This window comes from Peromyscus eremicus, chromosome 14 (assembly GCF_949786415.1).
Source record: "Peromyscus eremicus chromosome 14, PerEre_H2_v1, whole genome shotgun sequence".
Classification (NCBI taxonomy): domain Eukaryota; kingdom Metazoa; phylum Chordata; class Mammalia; order Rodentia; family Cricetidae; genus Peromyscus; species Peromyscus eremicus.
This window is the reverse complement of record NC_081430.1, coordinates 76,245,412-76,264,580: the sequence shown is the minus strand read 5'-3', so window position 1 is coordinate 76,264,580 and position 19,169 is coordinate 76,245,412. Positions and strand designations below refer to the sequence as shown.

The 19,169-nt window shown below is 35.1% G+C and overlaps 1 protein-coding gene across 2 annotated transcripts in view; it reads right to left on the bottom strand.

The window, feature by feature from the left end:
* Window positions 1-19,169, bottom strand: part of Gphn (gephyrin) — a 409,924-nt gene that overhangs the window by 347,963 nt on the left and 42,792 nt on the right. The window contains exon 1 of one of the 2 annotated variants that reach the window (XM_059278958.1): window positions 13,819-13,863. The exons of the other annotated variant lie outside the window; for it this stretch is intronic. Within the exon in view, the coding sequence (XP_059134941.1) occupies window positions 13,819-13,846 (28 nt within the window). The 5' untranslated portion in view covers window positions 13,847-13,863. Of the gene's footprint in view, window positions 1-13,818; window positions 13,864-19,169 lie in introns of those variants that run through there. 2 annotated transcript variants of the gene reach the window in all.

Genomic DNA, 19,169 nt, shown 5'->3' with positions numbered 1-19,169 from the left:
ATTATGTCTGAGCCCTCTCTTTATTTGTCTGTTTCCTGGCTGCAATGAGGTAAACTATATTGTTCTAATTTACCAGAGATCCATGGCAATGGAGCAAGCTGATCATGAACTGAAAACTGTAACTGCAAGCCAAAATACCCCCCCCCCAATTGTTTCTTACAGATATTTGTTACAGCAACAAAAGGGTTAACAATTGGGACAAGTGAAAGATATCTGTCACTTAAGACCTGCTGAAGAGAGAAATCATGCCTGCTACTAGAAACCTAGCCAACTATCTAGAGGTAGTGAAATCATGGATCTTGAAGGAGAATGTAGAACCACGGAACTGTGGGAACCACAGGCCTCTCAGCCTACACAAAGAACTGTAAGTAACTATGAAATGCTGAGAGCAGAATAGTCTTCCCTAGGGAAAAGGACACCAATTGGTTGTCCAATACAAAAATAGCCCTGAAAAGACACATACAAGTAACATTACACAGAATATATGTATGTAACAATTAATGAAAAGAGGCCATAAATTTGAAAGAGAGCAAGGATGAATAATATAATAGGACGATTTGGAGGGAAAAAGGAGAAGGAGTAAATGATATAATCTCAAAATATAAAGGAAATAATTTTTGAAAAAAAGACATGAAGTTGGGAAAATAATAATAATATAAGGAAATAAAAATAATAATAAATAAGGAAACATTATTTGAGGGGGCACAGAGGAGTTGAAGGAGGGAAATGGGGCCAGATATGATCATGTGTACATGTATGTCACTGTGCACATGTATGAAATTACCAAGAATATAAAAGATCATAAAGAAAGTACAGGACAAAAACAAAGTGCTTAGTTTTGTGGGCTGAATTTTGGTAAATGAATTAATGTTGTTATCACGGAAGTGGGTTTGTAGAGTAATTGTTCGAGCCCCATCTGGCTCTCTCTTACCCTTGGGATTACTTTAGTCACATTATGATAAAGCAAGAAGGCTATCACCAGATGCTAGCCCCTCAATCTTAGGACTTCATACATTCAAAAGTATGAAGCAATAAATTTCTGTTTATTATTACTGTGGTATTCTATTCTAGTAGGACAAAATGGACTGAAATAATCCTCCAGTGCTATGCCAGCACCTGAGGATTCTAAGTTCAGGCCTAGGCCCTAGATCTAGGCTCCATCTCCAACTCTAACCCCATAGTACTGGACTTCAAGACCACTCCAGTGAACTCAATTATCAGGCTCATCCCAGTGTATCCTGGTAACATACTAGTTCTGTAGACTCAAGATCCAGTACTAGGTCTCTAGAATTGGAGCTAACATCTTTGCTAATTTGACAGGGAATTGATATCCAGAATATTTTTTTAAATCATCTAATCAATAAGTGGCAGATGACTTTGTTTTCAAAACAAGTACAAATGGCTAATAATTATATAAAAAACATGATCACTACCCTTAGCTAGCAGGGAAATTTGAATCTAAATTATATTGAGAGTCTATCTCACCCCTGTCAAAATGGCTATAATCAATAAAACAAACAACAACCAAATTGTGGAGACTGTAGAATGAGACGGAACCCTAACACACACTTCATTGGTTAATGTAGTCACTATGGAAATCACTGTGAAAGTTCCTCAAAAACTAAAACTGTCATATAATAAAGCTGTATCACTTCTAGGTACATGCCCAAAGAAATTTAAATCATCTTATGATATATACCTGCATATCCACGATATTGTGACACAATGCATAATAGTCAATGATATTGAATCAGTCTAGATGTCCATTTTAGAAGCGTGGATAAGAAAGTATGGCACATATACACAATGGAGTTTTATTTAGTTATAAGAGAATGAAATTATGTCATTTGCAGGGAATTGATGGAATAAGAGATCATGTTAAAAGAGATGAACCAGACTCAAGACAAGTATCACATGCCTTCTCACATGAAATATCAAGATTATCTAGATTTTTTTAATACACACACACACACACACACACACACACACACACACATACACACGACATGAAATTTATCTTTCCCTCTTTCTCCTTTCCTGCAATGATATGAGTGTTAAAAGAGAAATATCTGACAACCAAGAACACAATACCTGACATGGCTTTCTTTTAAATTTGCAGGAAAGATAAGCACACTCTAAGACATAGACAGTTTGAGGCCTATTTCAGCTACATAAAAATTCCAGAAAGAAAAGTAAAGTTGAAGAAATGAAAAAGGGGGAAAAGAGAAGAAGGAAAGGTAAACTAATTAGAGAAAAGAAGAGGGAAAATTATCAATCTATACACATCTAACATAGAACACTTAAACATATAAACAAATATCAGAACTGAAAGGATAAAGAGGTAACTATGCAATAATAGCAGGAGACATAAATGCTCTGTTTTCAGCAATACAAAGATCATTGAGTCAGAAAATCAATAAGAATTATCAGACTTCAGTAGCACTATAAACCTTAAAAACCTGATATACATACAGAGTTTGTTCTCAATCTAAGAGAGTTCCACTTAGAACTTTTCAACTTTACAACTGTAAAAGGTTAACACATTTATTGGAAACTACACTTCAAATTTTATAACTTTTTCCAAGCTAGTAATGATAGTCAACACCTTCTCAAAGTGCTAGGCAGCAGCAAAAAGCCATAGTTCCCAATCAGTGACATAATCAGGAGAGCAAACAGCCAATACTTTGATGCTCAGTAAAAAAGGTGTGTTAGATCTGTTTTTGAGTAATGATAATTTCAACTTACAACATGTATATTGGGATATAGCCCTATAGTTTAAGTCAAAATGTACTTACCACAAAACACTCTACCTACAGCAGCAGAATACATATTCTTTTTAAGTATCAAACATTCTTCAGGATAGATATTACACTAGCTCATAAAACAAGTCTTAATAATTTCAAGAAAATTCTATCAAGAATCTTATCCAATAACAGTATAAAACTAGAAATCAATTACAGAACAAATGTGGGGAAATGTGCAGAGATATATGGTAATTTGTAGTTGGAAAGTTTCTCCGGTCCTGCCAGGCCCCCGCAGTCCCATGACCTACTTACAAAATAATCACTCTGAAGCTTATATTAATTATAACTGCTTGGCCATCAGCTCAGGCTTATTACTGACTAGCTCTTATACTTAATTTAACCCACAATTCTTATCTATGTTTAGCCACGTGGCTTGGTACCTTTTCTCAGTTCTGCCTTGTCATCTTGCTTCCTCTGTGTCTGGCTGGCAACTCCTGACTCCGTCCTTCCTCTTTCCAGAATTCTCGTCTGCTTTCCCACCTATACTTCCTGCCTAGCTACTGACCAATCAGCCAATCAGAGCAACACATATTTACAGCATACAGAATGACATCCCACAGCACTTCCCCTTTTCTGTCTAATCAAAAAGGAAGGTTTTAATTTTAACATAGTAAAATTACATATAACAAAACAGTTATCAAGCAAGAATTAGTTATAATATCTAGTCTATTTGTATTTGGCAAAATTAAAGAAAATTATCTATCCTATATTTGTGAGTCTAAAGTTTCATATCTAATTTATCTTTTATCATAACCAAGGAAAATTATAACTATCTAGTCTTCAACTACATCAAAGAACCCAGAAGGATATAATGTTATCTAAGTAAACAGGAAGAACATTGTAAGCAACTTCCAAAAATCTAAAATGACAGAGACAGCTGGCTACCTAATGTTGTGGTAATCCAAGATGGGAAGCCAGAGACAGCCCACCACCCAATGGGAGAGAAAAAGCCAAAGACACTCTGGCCACATGCTCTGGCCTGAGCTGTGCAACCGGGCCTGAGCCAGGGGCCCTGTAAGCCCACAAGTGGCTTTTTAATGAATTCTTGCTATGTTGGAGCACCAATTGCAGATGGGTCTTATTAAATAAAAAAAAAAAAAACACAGAGCCAGATAAAGGGGTGAAAACCTGAGAGAGATCAGAGGAACATGCTAACCTCACCTCACCAACTCCGCAGCTTCCAAAGACGAGACTTCCTGTCTACTCACACCTATATGTCTTGCTGTTCTGCCATCTGATTTGCTCTCTCTGTCCAGCTTCATCATTTCCTCTTGCTGCCCAGCTCTGTCACTTCCTGTCTATACAGACCTCCAGACCTCCACGGCTAACTAGTGTTGGAACCACCCCTGGCTCTGTTCCCAGTGTGGCCTTGAACTCACACAGATCCAGACAGATCCCTGCCTGCCAAGTAATAGGATTAAAGGCATGTGCTACCATTGCTTGACTTCTATATAGTGGCAGGCTTTTTCCTCTGATCTCCAGGGAAATTTTATTGGAGACACAATACATCACCACAGTAATTAAAAGGCATGTTTCTAAACAATAAAGGATCAAAGAAAAATTAAAAAGAAAGTGAAGCAGTTTAAGAAGGACAGACCAAGGGCCAGAGAGATGGCTCAATAGGTAAACTTTTTAATGAATTCTTGCTATGTTGGAGCACCAATTGCAGATGGGTCTTATGTCACTAAACCTGACAACCTGAGTTCAATCCCCAGAGCCCATGGTAGAAGGACTCTTCCCACAAGCTGTGGTGGTGCACACATATCACACACACACACACACACACACACACACTCATATACTCACACACACTCATGCGGAGGAGAGAGAGAAAGTCTCTGAGAGAAAGAGAGAGAGAGAGAGAGAGAGAGAGAGAATGTAACAAAAAAGGGCAGAGCAACTCACAACAAAGGTTGTATATAAAAAGGTCACAGCTAACAACCTCAATAGCAGAAAGTTAAAAGCTTTACTTTGATTGTCAAAAACAAGCAATGGATGCATACTCATTATTTTTATACAATACAATATTGGAAGACATTGTAAGAGCAACTAAGAAAGAAAAAGCATCTTAGTCAGACAGCAAGAAGAAACTGTGGTGCTGGAGGGCAGCTCAGTCAGTAAAGCGCTTGCTATGAAAGTATGAGTATCTCAGTTCAGATCCCCCAGCAACCACATAAAAAGTTAGGTATGATGGCTGACCTCTGCAACTCCAGTGCCAGGGGGTGTGGAGATAGGTAGATCCCCGAAGCTCATTGGCCAGCCAGCATAGCTAAATCAATAAGGTCTAAGTGAAGTGAGAAACCCTGTATCAAAATGTAAGGTGAAAAGCAATGAAGAAAGTCTCCCAATATCGACCTCATACATATACCAATTTCCAAAACACATACATACATATAGCCACATGTGCATATAACATACACAAAAAAACACAGAGAAGTTAAACTGTCTCTACAGATGACAAGATCTTACATATTTAAGACTCAACCAGAAACTGTTAGAACTTATCAACAAATTCAGTACAGTTGCAGAATGCAAAATCAGCATACAAATATCAGTAGACTTTTATACACTAACAATGATGTCTGAAAAGAAATGAAAAACAAGCTCATTTACAATAACTACATAAAATTAATAAAAATTCAGGACCAAGGAGTTGAAACATTAATACACTGAAATGTATAAGAGCAAATGTAAGAAGACAGAAATAGAAACACACCACATGAACTGGATTAATTAATATTGTTAAAATCATTATACTACTTAAAGTGATCCACAAAGTCAATGATTCATACAAAAAGAATGAACAATCACAAAATTCAAACAGAACTCTTAGCTTTCTGTTGCTGTAATAAAAAATCATGACCAAAAGCAACTTGGAGAAGGAAGGATTTATTTTGCTTACACTTCCACATCATAGTCCATCATCAAAAAAAGTTTGGGCAGGAACCTGGAGGTAGAAAATAAAGCAGAAGCCCTGAAGGGGTGCTGCTTACTGGTTTGCTCCTCATGACTTGCTCAGCAAATTTTTTATATAACTCAGAACCAACTGCTTAAATGTGGCACCACCTACACTGGGCTGTGTCCTCTCACACCAATCATTAATCAAGAAAATGTTGCACAGGCTTGCCTACACGCCAACCTGGTGGAGGCATTCTCAATTGAGGTTTCTGTTGCACAAATCCTAATTGGTCTTAATAAAAACCTGGAGCCAGATATTGGGGTAAATGCTGAAAGATCAGAGAGACAAAGGAACAAGCCACAGCCACTTCTCTCACCTTGCCAACTCCACAAATCCTCTGACTGAATGTCTTTGAGTCCTCAGCTGAGGGGGCTTTAATTCCTGTCTCCTCACGCCTTATATACCTTTCTCCACCCAGCCATTTCACTTCCTATCTCAGCCTTCCTAGTGCTGGGATTAATGGTGTGTGTGCTTCTCAAATACTGGAGTTAAAGGTATCTGCCACCACTGACTGGCTCTGTTTCTCTCCTAGACTGGATCAATCTCATGTAGCCCAGTGTGGCCTTGAACTCACAGAGATCCAGACGGATTTCTGCCTCACGAATGCTAGGATTAAAGGTGTGTGCCACCACTGCCTGACCTCTATGTATAACTCCGGCTCTGACCTCTTATCTTCAGGCAAGCTTTATTTATTAGATTACAAAATCACCACATTTCCCCTTTTTTGTCTAAAATAATAAAAGGTTATAACTAATACAAGAAAAATTATATACAATAAATACAATAACTATATACAATATATACAGTCAAGAATTACATTAACAATATCCAGTCCATTAACATTTGACAAATTCAGAAAAAATACTCCATTATTTATCCTATTTTGATGAGTCCCAATTGTTGTACCTAATTCACTTTCTAGCCTAACTTGTATTTCCAACTGAAAACTATCTTTTGATGTCTTCCAAACTTATACACTTTACACCTCTTTAGTGAGTTTCTTTTCTGAATTTGTTAACAAGGAAAACTATAACTATCTAGTCATCAACTTCCTCCGATACCCAAGAAGGAAATAATATTAGCTAAGGAAGTACAGACAAGGCGACTTCCAAAAACATTTGACTGAAGACTCAGGGGTATTCAGTCAGAGGATTCATAAAGTTGGTGAGGTGAGAAATGGCTGTGGCTTGTACCTTTGTCTCTCTGATCTTTCAGCATTTACCCCAATATCTGGCTCCAGGTTTTTATTCTAAGACCATTTAGGATCCATGCAACAGGTTTCCTCTTTCCAAATGACTCTAGCTTGTGTCAAGCTGACAACATTTGCCAGCCTAGCTAGGACCAAACAAGATCCCAAATAACCAGTTACCTTAAATGAAAGTTGGAGGCATCACATTACTTGAATTAAAAATCCACTACATATCTATAGTAATCAAAACAGCAAGGTATTAATATAAAAACAAAAACACAGACCAATGAAACCTAATAGCCAAAAATAAATATACACATTTTTAGACAATTGAATCTCAACTAAAATGTCAGTAACATTTGATAAAGAAAGGACAATACTCTCAAAAGTGCTACTGGGAAAACAGGATTTACAAGTGCAGAAAAATGAAATGGCTCATATCATATATAAAACTGATTTAAAAATAATTTAACACTTAAATGTAAGGTTGAAAACTACAAAATCCATTAAGACAAAGCCCAATGAAATAACTCAACAACACTTATTTTATCAGTGACTTTCTGAATATGACCCTTTCCCCCAAAGCAAAAAGCAAGAAAATTAAGAACAGACAAAAGAATAACATCAAACTAAAAAGCATCTGCAAAGTACCTGCAGAATGGGAGCAAATCTCCCATACATGGGAGAAGCATTTATTCCAAAGTCTATAAACTATTGATACAACTGAAGAGCAAGAAAACAAAATACCTGACTTTAAAACTGAGCCAAAGTACCTGAAGAGGCAATTCTTAAAAGAAGGTAAGATATTTACATTGGGAAGATGAATCAGCAGTTAGGGAGTGCTCACTGCAAAACCATGTGGAGCAGAGTTTGGATCCTAACACTCACTGAACAAGCTAGGCATCCTGCACACACCTGTATCTCTAGCTCTAAGGAGTTGAAGATAGGAGGATTGCTAGGGCTTGCTAGCTTCCAGCTAGGCTGAGAAAAACGTAATCCCCAGGTATAGGGAGAGACTGTGCCTCAAAGGAGTAATAGTGTGATAGAAGAGTACACTCAATTCCCTCTTCTGATCTCTGCATGCACATTAAGGCACACATACACTCACAGACAGACAGACAGAAACACATACTCTTTACAAAGAAGAGGAAGAGGCAAAAGAGGAAGAGAAATCCAAGTAAGTCAATAGGTCATGAAAAAAAATTTCAAAACCACTGACCGCCAGGGTTTGGAAATTTTTGCATATTTTTTTTTCCCTTAAAGTACAATGGGGATGGGAGGAGAAGATAGCTCTTAGGAGGGTAAAAACATCTGCTGCACAAGCATAAGAACCTGTGTTTAGATTTAGCGCTCATTTAAAAAGCTGGGCAAGACTGCAAACACATCCAAAGTTGTGAAAAATAGGGGCAGAAAATCTCTGAGGCTTGTTAGTTGCCAGCCTAGCTGTTTTCAGCCAGATACCCTTCCTCAAAGAAATAAAGTGGAGAGAGAGAACAGGATAGCTGGCATTCTCCCCTGGCCTCTATGTATACACACGCAAATGCACATGTACCACATATACAGAAATAAAGTTTAAAGTGAAGGTGCATGATCTGTTAAATAAGAAACATTGCCATTAGACTGATTATAGTCAAAAAGATATAAGATAATAAAAATGGACAAAGTTTTGGAGAAATAGGAACCACTTCACACTACTAGTGCAGATGATATTAGCATAACCACTACTAAAAACACTATGGAGTTTTCTTAAAATTTTAAAAATGGAACTACCATATGATCCAGGAATCCCACTTTAAGTATATAGTCATTGTCTGTAAAATCAATATGTTAAAGAGATAGCTTTCACACCCATGTTCATTTCTATGATATTGTAACACATGAAATGGACAATGAAATTTGGTAAATGTCAACAATAGAGTATTATTCAACCTTTTATAAAAACAAAACAAAACAAAAACAAAAAGAAATTCTGTCTGATGACAATACAAATAAATTATAGGATGATGAGAGCGGTGAAATAAATCAAGCACAGAGAAAAACACAACAATTTTACAGATCTCATATGTATGTGTGTTTATAAGAGAGAAAGAGTGTGTATGTGTGTAGAATACTGCTTCCCTAGCCCAGAGATGGGTATAGGACATAGGAGATGGTGACCAAAAATATCAAACCTGCATTAGAAAAGAAAAATAAACTCAAGTGAACTTATTTATCACAGTAATTGGAGTTAATAACAATATATTAATATAACAATATTCAAAATTTGCTAAGAAATTTTTCACTGCAACCAAAGCATGTTGATTACCTCAATATAGTTAATATATAGTGCATCTATATTCCAAAACATTATTTTGTATACTATAAGATAACTTATTTTTTCAACTTCAAAATTTATAAAAAAACATAGTGGGAAGTATATAAGGATGAAGGCAGACTGTTAAATGGAAAGACTAGGCAAAAAAAAAAAACTACTATATTTCAATTTAACATCACATTGATAGCAACGTTTTCCCTTTCAATTGTATATAACCAATACCACAAGACAGTAGAAGGTTTATTGGTCATGGGATAACAGATCTGGTTATTTCTTGAGAAAAAAAACAACTTTTCATTGGTAAAAGTTTTTTTTTCTTTTATTGAAAATGGATTTTTTCATTCACTGTATTCTAACTACAATTTTCCCTCCCTAAGTCTTTAACTATTAACAGAAGTATTTATACTATCAGAGTAACAAAGTTTTAAACTAGAAGCACTAAAATAAATTCAATACTATTTCATGTGCTCAACATGGTATGAATTTTGTTGTAGTATACAATATATTTTATTTATATATTTTATTTGGCAAGTTTATTTTTGGAAATATATTTTTAAATGTTCTATTATTACTATTAGTGTTACTATGAGTATTAGTATTTTATATGTGTGAGTGTTTTACCTGTATATTTGTCTGCATACCACATGTGTATCTGGTGTCTGAGGAAGCCAAAACAGGGCATCGGATCCCTTAGTACTGGAGTTACAGACAGTTATGAGTGGCCATGTGAGTGCTAAGAATTAAACCCAGGTCCTCTGTACTAGAGTAGTCAGTACTCTTAACTGCTAAGCCATCTTTCCAGCTGCAGAAACATGTTTTATACTATCTTTTTATTTTATTTCTGTGTGTATTTAAAGGTGTACTTTTGTGTGCCTGAGTTTATGTATGTATACAACATAACACAGTCCCTAGAACATCAGAAGAGGATGTGAAATCCTCTGGAAATAGAGAGATGGGTGGATGTGAGCCATCAGGTGGCTACTGGAACCTAACCTGGGTCTTCTGTAAGAGCAGTAAGAGCTCTTAATCTCTAAACCATCTTTCTAGCCCTAAGCTACATTTTTTTTAGGGCAAATGGTGAAATATATGTTTGTAAATTTGCTATGCTCTAAAGTATTAATGATGGAATATCAGCACAATTTCAACAACCTATTTATTCTCACTAAGCTGAAAAGACAAGAATTCAATCAGAATTTCTTGACTCAGGAAAACAGAAACTATGGTTCACAAACAGAGAATATGAAAATAGGAAAACATTGAATGATAACAGATAAAGTGATATACACTATAAGTAATGCAAGCAAGCTTTTGATAGAATTCAATTTGTTTAATGTACTAGAAAGAGAATATATTTAAAGCTGAAATTCAATTGCTATTTCCAACGAAGGAAATTTTTAGAATCAAAACACCTGCTTACTTACATTATTTCATTTCTTTTGAAATCAAATAAAGAGCAATTAAATTTAAATATAAGTGATAAAAATAACTGAATAAATATATTTCTCTCTATTCTCTGGAAATAATATGTGATATATCATGCTGGTGACTCAGTAGATGGCACTGTTCCCATGAAATCAAAATGGTTTGAATAATCTGGCTTGAAATGCTGTAATGGGAAATGGGCCGTGTGTAGGATGAACCAAAAACACTAATGTGCTTTTAACTAAAAATATAAAACAATATTCTAAATATTTATATTAACACTCTAAGTCTATGATATCTTAAATATGATGAATAATTCTGTTATAGGACATTTATTTTCTTTCTAGTTGTAACTTCACTGAAATTCTATAATTTTTTGGGAAATATTAATTAATAATCTATATCTCTAAAGAAAGAAAAATTGGCTATAACCTGCTGTGGTATGTCTTTCTGTGCTGTTCCCATTAGTTAGTAAATAAAACTGCATTGGCCTATGGCAGGGTAGGATGGAGCCAGGTGGGAAAATCCAAGAGAGACAGTGAGAGGAGAAAGGAGAATGGGGGGAGACGCCAAACCGCCGTCCAAGGAGCAGCATGTAATGGATGCAGGTAAAGCCACTGAACACGTGGTAATACTTAGATAAATAGAAATAAGTTGATTAAAGATGAAAGAGCTAGCTAGCAAGAAGCCTGCCATAGGCCATACAATTGATAATTAATATAAGACTCTGAGTGAGGGTTGGGGATTTAGCTCAGTGGCAGAGTGCTTGCCTAGCAAGAGCAAGGCCCTGGGTTCGGTCCTCAGCTCTGGGGGAAAAAAAGGAAAAAAAAAAAAAAAAAAAAAGACTCTGAGTGATTATTTTATGAGCAGCTATGGGATCGCTGGGCTGAGTGGGACTGGAGAAACTAATTACGTATGAAATAATAGTATTCCTTTTTTTTTTTTTAAAGAGTGCTTTATTAAAAACAGGAAAGTTTTAGAGGTTTTCAAAATAGTAACCAAGATACTCTCATTCAATTTTTAACTTAATGCTTATTTATTTAGTAGCAGTAGTTGCCATTGTGTTGTGTGGTGTGGTGTGGTGTGGTGTGTGTGTGTGTGTGTGTGTGTGTGTGTGTAACATGCACATGTATTCCTGTGTGTAGGTCTGGGCATATGTGACATGGAACATGAATGGAGGGCAGAGGGCAATTCCACAGTCTGTCCTCTCCTTCCACCATATGTGTGTTCTGGTCCAGGGGGCCAGGCTTCTGTGGTAAGTTATTAGGCCTCTCATTCATTTTTGAATGTGTAGTTATAAAGACTCTTCTTAAACATCACTGTATCTTTTTACTCACTGGCATAGCTACCTAACTTTGTCTTCTCCTTTTAAAAATAATTTTTTTCTCACATAATATATCCTGATATGGTTTTCCCCTCCCTTTACTTCTCCCAGCTTCTCCCCAGCTCCCCTCCCATCAGGATCTTCTCCCTTTCTGTCTCATTAAAAAATAAACAGGCGTCTAAAAGATAATAATAAAATATAATTAGATAAAAGAAAACTAACAGAGTGGAATAGGATAAAACAAACAGACACAAGGAAAAGAGCACAAGAAAAGTCACAACAAACAGATATAGACAGTGATCCACTTGTTCACATTCTCAATATTCACAAAAAGCACTAAACTGGAAGCCATAATACATACACAAAGGACCTGTAGGGTAAAAATATTACACACACACACACACACACACACACACACACACACACACACACTCACACACACACACACACACTCAAATATATATCTATAAAATAATACACAGAAAACGCATATGTATATATTAAAATTATATGTATATAATAATAAAATTTAAAAAACAAGACAAACTTTAAAAAAAGAAAAAGAAAAAGCCATGAGATACCATTCTGTGACAAGGAACCTCCAAAGATGCCACTGAGTTTGTTTCCTGTTGGCCGTCTATGCTGGGCATGCAGCCTACCCTCTCTCTACCATCTGACTACCCTAACTTGAGTTCCCTAGCAGCAGAAGTAAATTTTATACTTTTTTCTTTATCTTATAACACATTTTATAGATTCCACCATGCATATGTGTACTTAATAATGCCTCAAAAATATCTACTTAACAATGGCACAAAGTAAAGTCAATCATTAACCACAGCAAAGCATATTCAACAGCTGCTTACTAAGTGGGGTTGACACATCAGTAAACGAAAGCAACAAAAGGAATACCAATAAAACCTATAACCCAGATAGTAATTTAATTTGCCAACTTTTTATCCATGCTCTTAAGTTGGAAGATTATTATGGCATAAAGGAAGTAATTAATGTAATTTAAATTGGGTTGTGTGGCTATACACAATCTAAGCAATTTTTCATTCATTCATTCAAAGTATTCATTGAGAATTTACAATGTATTACATGGCTCCATGGTTATAAATAATAAAAAAAAAAGTTAAGGTGTTTTAAGGAAATCAAGATATTCCCTACATTTTAGCAGCTCACATCCCACCAGATTCATTTTCCTTTTAGAAGTTCAAACAGAATGGTCAGACACTTGAAGATTTCGGATGAAAGCGACTGGGTATTAAGTAGCTTATTTACTCATCTTGGCATTAGTATTTGTCCAGATCAATCACTGATATTTGAGATATCAGTGCTACACTACCATCCAAAGTCCCTTAATATGACTGAAAAAAGATCAACTCAAGGCTCTAATGTGTCTCTAGAGCAGTGGTTCTCAACTTTCCTAACACTGCAACCCTTTAATACAGATCCTTATGTTGTAGTGACCCCCAACCATAAAATTATTTTTGTTACAACTTCCGAACTGTAATTTTGCTACTGTCATGAGCCATAATGTAAACATTTGATATGCAGGATATCTGATATGCGAGCCTATGAAAGGATCGCTCAACCCCTAAAGGGGTGGGTCGTGACTACAGGTTGGAAACCACGGCTCGAGTCTCAGCTTATTCTAATCCTGTATGGTCAAGATTCCAGAAGGGGGTTTTGTACTGACATTTGCTCATTTTTTTGCCAGTCCTGTATCTGAGAACCCTAGAAATAGGTTACATGGCAGAATTCTGCTGCAAGATGATACTTATATTTTTGTGACGATATACTTACATAAAATTTTCTGATAAGTCCTGTCCATCTGCTTGAGGCTAGGTCCATCTGAAAATTCAGTGTCAACAAAGCTATTTTTTTTTTTTTTTTTTTTTTTTTTGGTTTTTCGAGACAGGGTTTCTCTGTGTAGCTTTGCGCCTTTCCTGGGACTCACTTGGTAGTCCAGGCTGGCCTCGAACTCACAGAGATCCGCCTGGCTCTGCCTCCCGAGTGCTGGGATTAAAGGTGTGCGCCACCACCGCCCGGCTATTTTAAAGACAACCTAGCTTGCAGCATCTTCAACTACCCTCCCGCATTCAGTTTAAACATTAAAGTCCACACCTATATATATAAACTGATGATATAACAAAAAAATAGATCTTAAAATGAATAGCGAAAAGACAATGTATATTCCAAAGAACCTATAGTATAAAAGAAGCTAAGCTCAAGGTTCTGTACAACCACTACCCTAAGTTGTCCTGTCCTCTGCTTCACTCTGGAGAATACTGAAGAGGTCTATGAACACTCTTACAGCATCTAAGACTCATTACATCTTCAGTTTCCAGTTGGGAGAAGTGATTAAAGAACAAATGAAGAGGTTAGGCTATGGGTTAATAGACTCCCAGTAAGTTAACATAGCATGCAAATAATACAACCAAGACAAGGAAAAATGAAGTGATTCAGAAAGGGAAAAAAAACTTTCCCATATATTTCCTATGTATCAGAGACACAACCAATATGTATTTCCTTAGTATTTTCACTCTTTCATAAAAGAGTAGTTACCTTTCAAGTCACCATGAATACTTTTTATTAAATTTGTAACTGAAGATCTGAGTCTCTTTTGTGACTACTGATTTGATTAAAAAGGAATAGCTCTTCAATGAAAGCTATTAAATTCTTGAATGATTATAGTGAATCAGTAGAATATTTCTATAAAAATTTTAAAGTGGGTTATTAGCCACTCAAATGTCAAAGCCACATTAAAGTTTTTTAAAGAAAGAAGATGAACTAACTAAAGTCCTAGTAATGTGCAAAGTAAAGGGAGGAGGGTAGGGAAATAAAATCACCAAAATGTAAGAACTTAGTAGGTAGAGTTATTATCATCTCTACTGAAAATAAAAGAAATTAAAGAATCTTTAGAATTGATAAATTGATATTACAAAACTATGTTTTTAAAATAAATATTAAAAAATTTTTCTTTTTGTTTCTATTTTGCTCTTATATTGTTCTCATTTTTCTAAAATCTTAAAGAAAATAAAATCAGAAATCATCTTTTAGTTTCACATCTTCAATGTATCTTTACCTATCTTAAATATTACTTAGGTTAGATACAAAATTGGTATCTGCTAGTATAGTATAGTGTAGTATCACACACACTACATATTTTTATTACTGACTTTTATTTTAAAGTATTTTATTATAAGAAATTAGAACAGTAATAACCTTGATTAGGATAGTAATAGGATAGCAATAATCATTAACATTTTGTACCATTCTCTGTGCATTATTAATTGATTTAATGCTAACAGTTATTTAAGGTTAAGAAGTTTATAATCAAATTATACATATATAAGTATATATTAAATACATATAATTAAAATGTTTAGTTATTTACTCCAAAAATCAGATTCTGCTGAGAAAGACTTAGAATAGATAGCCTCTAAAAGCCTTTCTGAGTCCTTATGTTTTACAACTACACTTTATTTCAAATCCTTACTTGGTATTAGTACTAAAAAAGAGTATATTAAAGTCAAGTGTATACTACTTTTCTTACAAAGAAAATATTCACTTTGTAGTATTTAATGAAAGTATATTTACTTTTGACCAAGAGTGAATTTGAAGCAATGGGTAGAAAAATTAGAAACTAACACAAAATCTCTCTAATTTTCTATTTAAAAAAACAAAATAAGATTCTTAATCGCCTAGTCAAACACTTAAAAAGATCAAAACTTAACTCTATATAATTAAATATCAAGCATTAGAGAAAAGAACATGGCACTGTGTCTAAAGTAAAGCAACCTTTACATTATATTTTTGAAATATAAGTCATTTCTTAACTATAATGCTTTTAACTTACCATATTACTTAACAGTTCACCTCAGTGCTCTGTCCTCTTAGACTACATAATTTTAGACTGTTTATCTTACCCAGAAATTACATAATTTTAATTTTGTGTTTGAGAAAGCATTTCCTCATTTATAATCATTTTTCATTAGCAAAAGAAAACAGCTTAAGACTTTGAACAAAATTATTCTCTAAAATATTCTCTAAAATTTTTAAAACATTCTAACTCTCCATGTCATCTAAGAAATAGTACTTATGCCTTATTTCATCCTTGGTCAAAAGATATTTATTCATTTCCTATAGCCTCTGATTTACTATAAAAATTAGTTTATTCACTTTAAAAGTTCTAAAACTTTAAATATATTTTAAACAATATAAATTTATACCTTTATACTTTCATTTTTCATACATATTACATATAAATTACTAAATTTATCCTCAAAATACCTTCTCTAGTAGGTTTATCATCTCAGTTTTGCTGATGAGAAAAACCAAGACTAAAAGACAATACGTGTTTTTCTAAAGGCATTTAAATTCTGAAGTTAAATGCAGGTAAAGTGTATAGATGCTTTCCTCAATATATATACTCAACAATTTCCAATTAGATGTATTACGCCACTATAATAAAGAATAAGATTCCCATGTTCAAAATACACCATAGTGTAATAATGTGTGTTCTTATAAAAACCAAATGTGCTAACAATTCATAACCTAGACAAACTTTTTTTAATTCATGTAGTCTTTCCTACAATTTGAATTACATATTGTTCCTGATGGGAAATTAGTAACTTTTTCAAATTCCTGTTTAAATATCTGTTTCTAGACTTGTGGATGGAAAGATTGAGTGTCATTGCCATCAATGTAGGTTATTAGGAGGTAGAACATGCTTGAAGAAAGTTTGTCAATGGGAATGATGTAACTTTTATACCCCTTTTAAACACCACCTCTCTTTTTGGCAAAATGGTCTTTCTCTTTTCTTCCCTACCACCATCTCTTCCCACCTTTAAATTGTTGCTTATTCGTAATATGCCTTTGAAAGGGGAACCTTGTTCCTGGCCCCTTCCTCTCTGTTCTCTCTGCTTTCTGGTTGTCATAAAGTGAGTAGCTTTATTCTACCATGTGCTCCCAACAATGATTATATCTAACTCGAATATAAATGTAATGAAACCAGCCAACATGGACTAAAACCTCTGGTGTCATAAGCCAAAATAAAGTTTGCTTCCTTTAAGTTTATTTCTTTGAGTATATTGTCATAGTGATAGAAAGTTGACTAATAACACCTACTTTCACAAGTAGGATGAAGTCATCAAATTTCACCATTTCGACCACAGAAAAAGTAATATGAAGGATCAGAACACTTCTTGCTTTTACTGGAGTAATAATTTACTAGTATATATGGATGGATAGATACAAATTAGAGGCAGAACACTCCTCTTTGTCTAATTTACACTTATTATCTAACAGCTAATTCTGAGTGCAAATACACTTTGTGGCAATTGGTTATTTCCATTCTTAAATGAATATATTTAAATAATACATTCACATTTTGCATTCTACTGAATAGGCAGAAATGGATACAAAACAATTCTGATAGTCTCTGTGTCCTGGTGTACAAAAATTGTCTTGTGATCAAAAGATTCAAAGTACATCAACTCTAATCCAAAGAAACTTTGCTCCTGTTTCTTTAAAAGTGGCATTCCCTAAAACAAATGTTTAATATTGGTCCATAGAACAGAGGAGTTAAAAGTTCAAAAACTAACTTAGTAGTTGAAATAAACTTGGAATAAAATTACTAATTAACTAATAGTTAAGCACAACATCCATAACAAATACCCTAGAGGTTTTGCAAGTTGAACTTCTGGTAGGTGAGTTGATTGATTTGGCATTTTCATTTTATATTGAAAAAATAAGATAGAATAAATAAATTAACTCAAAGTGTAAGCTTCTGTTCTTCCCTAGTTCAGTTCCATTTTCTATTTATCTTAATTACATATTAAAATACTTGCCTATTTCCACAGTCATCTATGCCAGCTTTTATAATAACCTATTCCAGGCACCTGCGCACGTGCTTCAAAGTCTCCAGTCATGTGCATGTATATGCATTATGTTTGTGTGTGCATGTGTATGCATGGGGGTGTGCATATGGAACCCAGAGGCAAGTGGATCTCTGTGAGTTCGAGGCCAGACTGATCTACACAGCAAGTTCTAGAGCAGTCAAGGCTACATAGTAAGACCCTGTCTTTAAGAATTATAAGCTAGGCGGTGGTGGCACAAGCCTTTAATCCCAGCATTCAAAAGGCAGAGGCAAGTGAGTTCAAGGCCAGCCTGGTCTACAGAGTGAGTTACAGGACAGCCAGGACTAAATACCTGTCTCAATAAGCAAAAGGAGAGAACAAATCATCAAAAAGAAGATAGCCTTATAACAGAAGCACTTTAGAATCTGCAAAAGTGGCTAAGGTTTTGGTGAATTCTAAGGTGCACATATACAAGTTATAATTTTGTAAGGTCAGCATCCCTAGGTTAGGAAAAGCTCTAAAGTGATATTTTATAAATCATAAACTGTTACATGACATAGATAGAAGTCTGATCAGCCAGAGCAAGAACAGAGAAAATACTAAAAATATATTAAAATGAGGTTCTAGAAAGGCCACATGTGTAGAGCTCCAGTTAGTCAAGTCTCTTCCTTACCTGCCTTCTATTTTTGTAGTACGTGTGTATGTGTTTGTATGTGTGTGTATGTGAGTTTACAAGTGAGTTAAGTACACATAGAGAGGTCCACACACACCTGAAGATACTACTGTTGAGTGTGACCCTTGATCTATTTCCACCTTATATACTGAGGCAAGGTGTTTTGCTAAACCTGGAACTCACCATTTATAGCTAGCCTAGCTAGCCATCTTGCTCCTGGGATTCTTCGTTTCTGCCTCCTGTAGGCTAGCATTATGGGTGAATCTCCACCCAGCTTTTATGTGGGTGCTACAGAGTCAAATTCCTTATGACTACACAGCAAGCACTTTACCTGCTAAGCCACATATGCAGCTCTTCCACCTTTTTCTTGAGATTGGATATTTTAATAAACCTGAAGCTCACCAATTCAACTACAATAGCTGGCCAGTAAGCCTCAGGAATCCTCTTCTCTCCATCTCTCCAGAATGAGACTAAAGGTGCTTACTAGTTTTTTGGATTGGTTTGTTTTGATTTTAAGTGGTAGCTAGGGATCAAACTCTGGTCCTCCTGCTTGCATGATAAGCATCCGCAAGATTAGTATAGTTTAAAGAGAGAACTATAACTAGTAAAAATAAGGAAAA